Source organism: Perna viridis, chromosome 6 (genome assembly GCF_037379345.1).
Source record: "Perna viridis isolate PV_CMFRI_1.1 ecotype Kerala chromosome 6, ASM3737934v1, whole genome shotgun sequence".
NCBI lineage: Eukaryota > Metazoa > Mollusca > Bivalvia > Mytilida > Mytilidae > Perna > Perna viridis.
This window is the reverse complement of record NC_142450.1, coordinates 612,749-626,062: the sequence shown is the minus strand read 5'-3', so window position 1 is coordinate 626,062 and position 13,314 is coordinate 612,749. Positions and strand designations below refer to the sequence as shown.

Sequence of the window (13,314 nt, the reverse complement as noted above, 5' to 3'; positions counted from 1 at the left end):
GTTTTGGAGATATATGTGAAAAACTACTGTCTGACCCCTAAGTTCTATTCTTAGTAATGGCGGCATGTTTTTCGACGGATCAAAAATCCCCATACCATTTCTATGCATGATACCCCGAGGAACATTCATACCAAGTTCGGTTCCAATTGGTCCAGAAAAGTTTCAGAGAAGAAGAGTTTTGAAAAATTGTTAACGACAATGACAGACAAAGACGACCACGGAGACGACAGACGACGATGGATGCCAAGTGATGGCAATAGCTCACATGGCCTTCGGCAAGGTGAGCTATGTGGTGAAACACAACAAATGTATGGAAGTTCATAGAAAACTGTTACTCATGAAGTCCCCACTTACCTTGACAACATCAGACATATATATATAAATATAACACCTTATATTAGGAATTTGTAGTATTTGTTTTCTGAAATAAAATGCACTGAAAACTTTTGATTTTGACTGCAAGACAGAGGAATGGAAAGACTGACACATGTATATTAATATGGCTCAGCTCTCTTCAAGCAGTTGCTTCATATATACAAGTTAAACATACCAGATTTTTAAAGCAATAATATTTATACAATATATAATTTGATCAAAAGCACAAATGATACTTACTTTGCTGTATGCATACACCAAGTTGACATTACAAAATTATTCCTGTTGAGAAATTATAATCTATGACTAAATCTTAAAAATTATTAATCCTTTAACAGAATAAATTTCTACATGAACAATCAATGTACTTAATCAACATCACTGTGGTTTTGATATTACTGCTACAATCCATACTATAGATCACTAAAAATGTCAGATTTTATTCCAATTTAATATTAAATCTCAGGCAAACTCCATTTCAACATCTGATTGACTCAAAGTTTTAATCTACTATCAAGGTATCATGACTAAAGCATGGAGCTTCCGTTTGTAAACAAACAATGGTTGATATTGGTCTATTAAAGGAATATAAAACTTTCAAGTATATGAAAATTTTTGCGTACTCATTGCAAACATTGTTTCAACATCAATCGAGTCAAAAGAATAATCTACAAGCATTAACGAATATATGACTTTGAGATACCCTATGAAAACAAAACCATTATTGTCAATGTTTGTCCATTAGGAGAAAATGAAACTTTGGTGAGATTTTTAATCATTATTAACATTACAATTGGAGATTGTATATCATAAGAAAGATTGCAACTCTTTGTTATTGATCAAGTAAGATGAGTTTAGTTCCTTTATAATGGGAAGTTTTCTCTAAAGAATAAATACGAGACCTCTATTGGGAACAGCAATTATTAGCCAATATTAGTCCATATGTCGAACTGGAGAGGTAATATTAGTCTATCTGGAATAGTCCATATGTCCATCTGGAAAGGTAATATTAGTCAATATGTCTATCTGGAGAGGCAGTATTAGCCCATATGTCTTTCTGGAGAGGTAATATTAGTCCATCTATCTGGAGAGGTAATATTAGTCCATATGTCTATCTGGAGAGGTAATATTAGCCCATATGTCTTTCTGGAGAGGTAATATTAGTCCATCTATCTGGAGAGGTAATATTAGTCCATATGTCTGGAGAGGTAATATTAGTCCATATGTCTGGAGAGGTAATATTAGTCCATATGTCGATCTGGAGAGGTAATATTAGTCCATATGTCTTTCTGAAGAGGCAGTATTAGTCCATCCATCAGGAGAGGTAATATTAGTCCATCAATCTGGAGAGGTAATATTAGTACATATGACTATCTGGAGAGGTAATATTAGTCCATATGTCTTTCTGGAGAGGTAATATTAGTCCATCAATCTGGAGAGGTAATATTAGTACATATGACTATCTGGAGAGGTAATATTAGTCCATATGTCTTTCTGGAGAGGTAATATTAGTCCATCAATCTGGAGAGGTAATATTAGTACATATGACTATCTGGAGAGGTAATATTAGTCCATATGTCTATCTGGAGAGGTAATATTAGTCCATATGTCTGGAGAGGTAATATTAGTCCATCTATCTGGAGAGGTAATATTAGTCCATATGTCTATCTGGAGAGGTAATATTAGTCCATATGTCTGGAGAGGTAATATTAGTCCATCTATCTGGAGAGGTAATATTAGTCCATATGTCTATCTGGAGAGGTAATATAAGTCTGTCTATCTGGAGAGGTAATATTAGTACGTCTATCTGGAGAGGTCAATCAAAGATACATTATGTATATAGCTGTGAAACTCATTCTGAGATGAAATATATCCTACTGCTAATTTCCTTTTTCCTTATTTTGCAACTGACTTTGATCTAGCTAAGTTAATCATAGAAAAGGATTTTTTTCCCACCTATTATGAAGCCTTGGGCAATTCAGAATACTATATGATTTATAGAGAAAAATTAACCAAAGGTCTACCTAATAATGGTTAAAGATGATGATGATACATTTGTACCGGTATATTATATTCGCAAAGGTCAATAAACAAAAAAAGGGGGACTATCCAGTGGTACTATGAATTGGGAAATATTCGTGAAAGTTTTTAAAAATTTATTGTACAGATTTTCTCAATAATTAAATGTTATTTGCAAATAAGTTTTATATTTTGTGATTGACAAATTGATATTCCAATTCATCAGTGATATCAAATAAAGAAAACATCACAAGAGAAGAAGTATTATGACAGATAGGTAGTGAAAATACAGAATTTATTTCACATGTCAATTACTTAAATCTATTACACATTGAATATTGATAATACTCTGCTACAGCCTCTGTATGATAATTTGTTAAATTTTCAGTAGTTTTGGAAATTTTTTGTTTGTTTGTTTTTGTTTTTTTTTTTGTTGTGTTATTTCTGTACTCTATAAGAACCAAAGTACTCCATTAATAAAATATAGAAATAACTTTAATAATTTTAATGTGGATTTTTTCCTCATGCAAGTAGCATATTCATTACAAAAATAAAGCACAAATTTTATATCAGGAATGTTTCTAATTTTTTACCAGGTTATACAAAATACTTGAATTTTGATGAATCTGAATTGTCCCATTATTGAGGCCTCCAGTATTTTTATGCCGATATTTGCAGCAGTTACACATATTTAGACTTATAATTTATTTCTAAAGGATTCAAAATCAAATATTAAGATTTTTTTTTATAATCATGATGTTGTTTTTAAGAGATTATTTAAGTGTTGAATTTACTTTTAAAAACAATGTCACATTACCACATCAAGTTATACAAAATAGCTTGGCTTGCTCCAAGAAAACCAGAAAACTTTTTTATATATCAAATTAAATTATTACTAGTTAAAGAAAACAAATAGATACAGTTTTTTTGGTACATGGAGTGACTTCATTGTGTGAGTAAAACTTAGTATGGCCATATTGTGAACCTTACATGCAAAACTTAAGAAATATTTACCACGGCAAACACCTTACAACAACTATCTTATTCCAAACACATTACCCTAAGATGTTTAACCTTCATTTAAAGTTTAATTGAAGTCCTATATATAATTAAGAAGAAGTTGGCCTTCTGAGGCACGTTGGAAAACAGACAGACTGACTGATTCTTATATAACCCCAAACTTTGTGAAGGTAAACCAATTAAACAGTCTGTTAACACACTGAAAGAGTAATCAAGGGTACCAATGTTTTAGCGGTAATCAAAAGAATGTAATCCAAGGACAAAGACCAGACATGGAAAACAGACATATACAACAAAGAACATAAAGTAACTAAAATCATACATACAAAGTAACAAAAGCAAATGAGCAACTCGGACTCCACTAAAAACTGCAAGCATGGACCAGGTGCAGTGGTAGGATAAGCTTCCTCTGCTTTTCTAGAAACACCTGCAGAGTTGCTCATAAATAGTCAAGTCCGGGGTAGACGAAAGAGGAAAGAAAAACTATGACACATTGAACAAATCAGTTTTCATGACGCCAATTGATACACTGAACCAACCAATACAAACATCAGAACATCTTACCTAATGCAGTTAAACAGTCTGTTAACATACTGAACCAACCAATACAAACATCAGGGCATCATACCTCAAGCAGTTAAACAGTCTGTTAACACAATGAACCAACCAATACAAACATCAGGGCATCATACCTCAAGCAGTTAAACAGTCTGCTAACACACTGAACCAACCAATACAAACATCAGGGCATCATACCTCAAGCAGTTAAACAGTCTGTTAACACAATGAACCAACCAATACAAACATCAGAACATCTTACCTAAAGCAGTTAAACAGTCTGTTAACACACTGAACCAAACAATACAAACATCAGAACATCTTACCTAAAGCAGTTAAACAGTCTGTTAACACACTGAACCAACCAATACAAACATCAGAACATCTTACCTAAAGCAGTTAAACAGTCTGTTAACACACTGAACCAAACAATACAAACATCAGAACATCTTACCTAAAGCAGTTAAACAGTCTGTTAACACACTGAACCAACCAATACAAACATCTGGGCATCTTACCTAAAGCAGCTAAACAGTCTGTTAACACACTGAACCAAACAATACAAACATCAGAACATCTTACCTAAAGCAGTTAAACAGTCTGTTAACACACTGAACCAACAAATACAAACATCTGGGCATCTTACCTAAAGCAGCTAAACAGTCTGTTAACACACTGAACCAACCAATACAAACATCTGGGCATCTTACCTAAAGCAGCTAAACAGTCTGTTAACACACTGAACCAAACAATACAAACATCAGAACATCTTACCTAAAGCAGTTAAGTCTTTTAACACACTGAACCAACCAATACAAACATCAGAACATCTTACCTAAAGCAGTTACCAGTCTTTTAACACACTGAACCAACCAATACAAACATCAGAACATCTTACCTAAAGCAGTTAAACAGTATGTTAACACACTGAACTAAACAATACAAACATCAGGGCATCTTACCTAAAGCAGTTAAACAGTCTGTTAACACACTGAACCAACCAATACAAACATCAGAACATCTTACCTAAAGCAGTTAAACAGTCTGTTAACATACTGAACCAACCAATACAAACATCTGGGCATCTTACCTCAAGCAGTTAAAAAGTCTTTTAACACACTGAACCTACCAATACAAACATCTGGGCATCTTACCTAAAGCAGTTAAACAGTCTGTTAACACACTGAACCAACCAATACAAACATCAAAACATCTTACCTAATGCAGTTAAACAGTCTGTTAACACACTGAACCAACCAATACAAACATCAGAGCATCTTACCTAAAGCAGTTAACAGTCTGTTAACATACTGAACCAACCAATACAAACATCAGAACATCTTACCTAAAGCAGTTAAACAGTCTGTTAACACACTGAACCAAACAATACAAACATGAGGGCATCTTACCTAAAGCAGTTAACAGTCTGTTAACACAATGAACCAACCAATACAAACATCAGAACATCTTACCTAAAGCAGTTAAACAGTCTGTTAACACACTGAACCAACCAATACAAACATCAGAGCATCTTACCTAAAGCACTTAAATAGTCTGTTAACACACTGAACCAACCAATACAAACATCAGGGCATCATACCTAAAGCACTTAAACAGTCTGTTAACATACTGAACCAACCAATACAAACATCTGGGCATCTTACCTAAAGCAGCTAAACAGTCTGTTGACACACTGAACTAAACAATACAAACATCAGAACATCTTACCTAAAGCAGTTAAACAGTCTGTTAACACACTGAACCAACCAATACAAACATCTGGGCATCTTACCTAAAGCAGCTAAACAGTCTGTTAACACACTGAACCAACCAATACAAACATCAGAACATCTTACCTAATGCAGTTAAACAGTCTGTTAACATACTGAACCAACCAATACAAACATCAGGGCATCATACCTAAAGCAGTTAAACAGTCTGTTAACATACTGAACCAACCAATACAAACATCAGGGCATCATACCTAAAGCAGCTAAACAGTCTGTTAACACACTGAACTAAACAATACAAACATCAGAACATCTTACCTAAAGCAGTTAAACAGTCTGTTAACACACTGAACCAACCAATACAAACATCTGGGCATCTTACCTAAAGCAGCTAAACAGTCTGTTAACACACTGAACCAACCAATACAAACATCAGAACATCTTACCTAATGCAGTTAAACAGTCTGTTAACATACTGAACCAACCAATACAAACATCAGGGCATCTTACCTAAAGCAGTTAAACCTAATGTACTAAGGTAGATGAATATTTATCTTAGAACCAAAGAGTCTTTTTTGCATCTAGTCTCTGAGTAATAATAATGCAATTTACATCATTGGTTACTATGGGGGAGGGGGAATGGGGGGGTAATAAACAGATGTGGCATATATTTATATTTTTTTTTTAAATAACAAGCAATCATTCCATGAAATGCACTGTAAATGAACAACGCATGGGCAAATAACTGCAAAAAAATTTTAAACAATCAATAAAATATCTTTCCTAGAATGTTTAAAATTATTAACTTTGACAGAGTAATCTGCCCCTGAATAAGATGCTGGGTTTAAAGTAAACCAATCGACAAGGTTTAATTACTATACTTGTATGTCTAAAACTTAGCAGAATTGCCTTATTCTTACAAGGAATTGTATAATCACTTAAATACATATCAAGAAGTCATTTTTTATGTTTTTCAATTCAAGGTAGTGAAAATAACTATCAAAACGAAAACAAAAGGCTCCCAGGAGCCTGAATCAATCACCTGGTTAAATTGTCCTTTCAAAAATACATAACTTTTTGCCTTTCAAGGGCAATAACTCTAACAAGGATTCATCCCAAAACTTTGATCCCCACAATCTTTTGTAGGCCTTATCATACAGATCATTTCAGCAACTGAAAGTTTCATTCTATCTATCATAGTTTTCTAAATATTGGCTGAAAACAGTAACAAGATTCCTCAAGAGCCTGAATTGTTCACATGGTTGATTTCTCTAATTCAAGGGCAATAAATTAAACAAGAAGTTGTCCAACAATTTTGACTCAAGAAGACTTTGGTAAGACTTATCATAAGGATCATTTCAGCAACTGAAAGTTTCTTTCTATCTATCATAGTTTTCAAAATATTGGCTGAAAACTTTAAAAAAAAAAATGTCATTTTTCCCCTTTCAAGGGCAATAACTCTTATAACGAGTCATCTGACAACTTTAATGCCTGAAGACTTTTGTAATCCTAAAAAATAAGGATCATTTCAGCTATTGAAAGAATTTGGCTAAACCTAACGGTTTTGGAAATATATTCGAAAAACTACTGTCTGACCTCTATCTTCTTTGTTTAGGAACGGCGGCCATGTTTTCCCACAGATCAAAAATCCCCACATCAGTTCTATGCAGGATACCCCTAGAAACATTCACACCAAGTTTGGTTTCAATTATTAAAGTAGTGGTAGAGGTTATTTTTGAAAGAAATAACATCAAAAATAACAAAAAACATTGAAAAAGGACAATAACTCCAACATAGCTTAATGGATTAAAATGAAAATCTAATCACAGATAGATCTCATCATGCTGGACACTTTTATCCTATATCAGAATTTAGCTAAACCTAACAGTTTTGGAGATATATGCAAACAACTACTGTCTGACCCCTATCTTTTATTTTCAGTAATGGCAGCCATGTTTTTCGATGAATCAATAATCCCCACATTAGTTCTGTGCAGGATACCACAAGAAACATTCATATCAAGTTTGGTTCCAATTGGTAAGGTCGTGTCAGAGGAGAAGATTTTTGAAAGAAATAACATTAAAAAAAACAAAAAACGTTGAAAAAAGGCAATAACTTCAACATGGCTTCATGGATTAAGATGAAAATTTGACCGCTGACAGATCTCATCATGCTAAACACTTTTATCCGTCTCAGAATTTAGCTTAACCGAACAGTTTTGGAGATATATGCGAAAAAGTACTGATGACCCCTATGTTCTATTTTTAGTAATGGCGGTCATGTTTTTTGACGGATCAAAAATCCCCACATCAGGCCTATGCAGGATACCCCAAGGAACAACCATATTAAGTTTGGTTTCAACTGGTCAGTGTGTCAGAAGAGAAGATTTCTGAAAGAAATGACATTGAAAATAGTAAAAAAAACGTTGAAAAAGGGCAACAACTCCAACTTGGCTCAACAGATTAAAACAAAAATTTTACCACAGATAGATCTTATCATGCTAAACACTTTTAGCCTGTCAGAATTTGGCTAAATCTAATGGTTTTGGAGATATATGCGAAAACTACAGTCTGACCCCTATGTTCTATTTTTAGTAACTGTGGCCTTGTTTTTTGACAGAACAAAAATCTCCACAAAAGTTCTATGAAGGATACCCCAAGGAACATTCTTACTAAGTTTGGTTCCAAGTGTTCAAGTAGTGTCAGAGGAGCCTATGGCCAGGTGAGCTAAAAACTGTGAGCAATGCTCACTAACTTGATATACCAACTCTCCTATTTAATAATATGCACTTTTTGACCTCCATATTGATTTGAATTTAAAATAGGACATGCACAATGGGAATATGTAATAAAGATTCTGTGAAAATTTCAATTCTTATTGGTGGTATAGGAGTTACAAATAAAAAGATGGGTTCCCCCTTGTGTAATGGAAGGATGGACAGACACCTGTATTACATTTGTACTACATACAAAAACAGAAGTTGTGTCAACACAACTGGAAAAGTTATATAAAATTTCAGTACTCTCAGAATGTCCTCCTGACCTGGAAAGAACCAACCTAACTTTTAAGTCTATTTTCAGTACTCTCAGAATGTCCTCCTGACCCGGAAAGAACCAACCTAACTTTTAAGTCTATTTTCAGTACTCTCAGAATGTCCTCCTGACCTGGAAAGAACCAACCTAACTTTTAAGTCTATTTTCAGTACTCTGAAAATTGCATGAAGATTTCAATCAACTGTAATACCATTAACACTAGAAGCTTTTAATGCTAATGCTGTTCATTGTTGTATTTTCTATGACACTCAAATGGCTGCAAAAACATAGTCTTATAATAAATCTAAAATGGCGGAAGGAGGCAATCAGGCCACGATTCATCAAAATCTCATTTGAACAGTACTCGGTATATTATTGATATATCTGTTTTTCAGAGAATACAGCTTTTATCACTTCATAAAACATTCATGTCACCTTACCTGAAAAATCAATCAAAATGCAAGATTTCGTCCAGTTTTTTGCATCAGGCTAAATCAAGTGAATACTTAGGATTTCATCCTGGACAGATTGGAAGCCTTTTAAAAGTTTGATAATGCTAGATTATCAAACAAATTTTTAATTTATAAAGCATCAATAGTACTTTTTCCTTCTTAGGAAAGACAAGTTACAGTTTTTTTAAAGTTTCTTTCCTGCATGAAGCTTGAGAATTATTGTATTAACCTACACCTTACCAGACCTGAATATATTTAAAACAAAATGCACTATCCCTCTCAAACAGGCCCTGGCCCAAAAAAAACCTGTAAAATACTTATGCCTGACAATTTTTTAACCTCTATGGTTAAACCAATCAAAATCTTGAGAATTAATGATGTCAGAAAAATAAAGCAACAGGGATTAAAAATCCCTATCTCTTTAGTTTTTGGAACACATTATTCCAAAATCCAACAAAAATACAAAAAAAGGAAATAAAATCCCAATCCCTTTGGTTTTAGAACACATGACTCCAAAATACTACAAAAATATACAGGAACTAAAATTCCTATCCCTTTCATTATACAACATCACTCCAAAATACTACAAAAGTATACAGGAACTAAAATCCCTATCCCTTTAGTTATACAACATGACTCCAAAATACTACAAAAATATGTAGGAACTAAAATCCCTATCCCTTTGATTTTTGAACACATGATTCCAAGATCCCATGAAAACTAAAATCCCAATCTCTGTGGTTTTTGAACAAGTGAATAACATCAAACAATCAGTCTGGCCTTTATGTATACATTTCATCGTGAATATATGATTTCAGAATTTCATTTCCTTTGAAGCTACCCAGTGTAGTTTTATCATATATTACATTCCTGATTTGAAGACATTAGAATCAACATGAAATTCACATTACTGGTGTGTTGTGTGATCTTAAAGATATTGCCTTATCAATTTATTTCAAAGACCAAAAAAATCTTCATGTTGTTAAGAATGCTACAAACTGCTAAATAATTGATGAATTCAATTTCTTGTGTAAAACCATTACATGATCAAAGTTTAAGTCTTTCATCTCTAAGTTAAAGAAATATGAAACAAGTTTTAAGTAAAAAAAAGTTTTTTTCACCTGATTCCATGTTCATATACTGAAGTAGAAATGTTTCACCGCGGCACACACATTTCATATTAAACTTGTTTGGGGCTGGGTAATAGTCACCCCAATGGTAGCTAAAAATTAGACCAAATTTAACTGGGTCATGCTATCAATTTTGATGGGTCACAGGAATTGAGGATGAAATATTATGAAGACTAGTCAGAAACAGAGTGTAATAGAGAAATAAGAGCAAGGATTATAAAATATTTGTTAAAACACAAGATATCTATTTTTATCTTCAACCTTGTTGCACAGAATATATCTATAATGTAAACGAACATTTCCCATGACGATTCATGGTAATTCCTGTTTTCCCAGACATAATTGACGATAAATTCCACCCAGATACGACTAACTACCATTTATTTGTCTTGTTCTACAAAGGACATTTTAGAGAAAGCTAGCAATAACCAATTATTACTAGGCCATTATAGAATTGTACAGTTCCTTAGACAAATCAGATCAATAGATTAGTTTCTTTCAACTTATGCCCAACCAGCAGAATGAGTATAGAAGCTTCATGTATGTATGTCTGTATATAATGGCTGATAATATGGTTTCCTAACTGTAATTCCATTGAATATGCAGACAATGGCCTACTCAGCAAAAAGTGCCACACACGTGAAACATATTGTTACCAACATATGATTATCGTATGAATTGAAAATATAACAACAATATGTTTTAGTTTGCATATAATAATCACAAGATTATTTTATGATAATATTATACTTTTTCATGAACATATAGTCATTATATGTTTCAAAATTAAAATTAACATATGAGAATCATATGATAATCATACAACTTTCATGTGTATGTTATCATGTGATAATCATGTAACTATCATGTGTAAGTTATAATGTGATAATTATATAACTATCATACATGTATCATGTGATTGTCATGTAGCTATCATATGTAAGTTATCAGGTGATTATTATATAACTATCATATGTAAGTTATCATGTGATAATTATATGAATCAAGTACCATATAATATCATAAGTGGCACATTTGATTGCATGGCACTCATTACACTATTCAACCCTAACATCTTTTTACGTTTATTTCCTTACACTACCATGAAAACCCCAAATCTAAAACCCTAAATTGAAAGCTAAGATTCTACAACCCAAATTAGAATAAAATCCCAATATTTTTGCAGTTTTAAGACATATAATGTCTATGTTACAAAGTCATACACAAGTAAGAATGAGTAAGTAGTGTTTGATGAGGTGTGAAAACTTTATTTTCTTATTATTTTTTTTTTAAATGAAACTTTAAAAGGTAAAGTTATGAACATATATTTTAAGAAGTCTCTAAGATAACTGTCAGGGATGATCTTTAAAAATGTAATGGGAATTATAGAAAAAATATCAATATCTTAATTTTCTTTTAAAAATATGGAGGAATGAGAGATGCTAAAGTTCTTATTTGTTATAAATTACCTATGATATATATTTCAAATGAAGTTCAGTGACTAATAGGTTAGGGTAGCATCAACCTGGGATATTGTGTAATGATACCTTAAGCACATGCTCAACACAGCAGCAGACAGGCCTTTCAATATTCTCGGGCTTTATTCAAATCATACATCGTTTGAAAATCGGAAAGCATTTCTGAGAGGACTGGCTGTAGCATCTATAGTGAATTTCTAATGTCAGATCCTGTTCAGAGCTTGCCCTAAGCAATACTTTTCGAATCAACCGAGTTGTGAATTTGTTTTCTTTCATGCTCTTCGTTCTTGTAACTGCAAATTACATGTGACCTATGTCACAACTAATGATAGGTATGGATACAAATAGGTACTTGTTAATTAGTGGTTATCATAAGAAGGAACAGTAAAAGTTGAAATCAATATCATGATTTCATACTTATCATATAAAAAGTTAAAACCTTTCATCTTTCATTGTTATTGATGTCATACCTGCCAGAAAAATGGAGCTCTTTATTTAAGTAGTATAAATTTGTTCACAAAATAAGGGAAGTCATCTAAATAACCAGCATAAAATCTTCTTAAAAATTATCAATATTAATACACAAATATCTCAAGACAATAACAAGTAAATCATATATATAGTGTTAGTGTTACATCTCCTGCTGCTAGTGTTAGTGTTACATCTCCTGCTGCTGGTGTTAGTGTTACATCTCCTGCTGCCACTAATTGAAGTTCAAAAGTCCTATAACGCCTGAAAAATTTGTCAAATCAAAGTCGTGGTGCAATATGATCAACTTCAGATGGTGACTAACAACCCTACAAAATTTGAGCATAATCCATAAATTTCTGAAGAGTTGTGTCTACACGTGACTTGATGCAGACATGGACAGACACACAGACAGACATACAGACACCAATATTTCTATGCCCCCTTCCACATATGATCCATTGTAAGGTAGAAAAGGCATCACCCTTTCAATGTACATATACATGTAATAGAAATCCCCATACAGCGTTCTGTTGATTATCGGTAATATGATTTTTCTATAGAAAGAAGCAGAAATTTTCCCTATCTGTTACACTGGGAAATTAACAAGATATCAGATAAAGGATTTATATTATACAAAACATCTGATTACATGTAATAATACCAATGATATTCTATAGTTATATAACTTCCTGTATCATAATGAATGATTTCAATACCATAGAAAGAAAATTGGCATACACTAATATCTGGCATAGTCTGGATTGATTTGACCTCATTATCGGCCTAACCCAATCTAGAATGGGCTGAGCATTTGGTGTTGCCTAACTCCTATTGCCAGGCCTTGGCATATTTTTGATCTCGCCTTATCCAGGATAAAAAAAAATTGAAAGTCTGCTTTGCCCTCAAGATACATGAGAGTTTTAACCTTTAGTTCTTAATACTATTCTTAATGATACTTTGTCCCAGCTAATTTTGCCAAGGCAAGCCAGGTTTTAGAGTGTGTCAAGAAATTCTGTATTAATTGGTATCATCAAACATTAGTCTTTCAA

General features: G+C 33.0%; 1 protein-coding gene across 10 annotated transcripts in view; it reads right to left on the bottom strand.

Annotated features, from left to right (window-relative positions):
- LOC148613139 (synaptotagmin-7-like) overlaps positions 1 to 13,314 on the bottom strand; it is a 185,115-nt gene that overhangs the window by 136,711 nt on the left and 35,090 nt on the right. Inside the window, exon 1 of one of the 10 annotated variants that reach the window (XM_088586329.1) lies at positions 616 to 712. The exons of 8 other annotated variants lie outside the window; for them this stretch is intronic. In XM_088586329.1, the coding sequence (XP_088442455.1) occupies positions 616 to 644 (29 nt within the window). In that variant the 5' untranslated portion in view covers positions 645 to 712. Of the gene's footprint in view, positions 1 to 615; positions 713 to 13,314 lie in introns of those variants that run through there. One more of the 10 variants, XM_088586331.1, reaches the window with a different exon arrangement.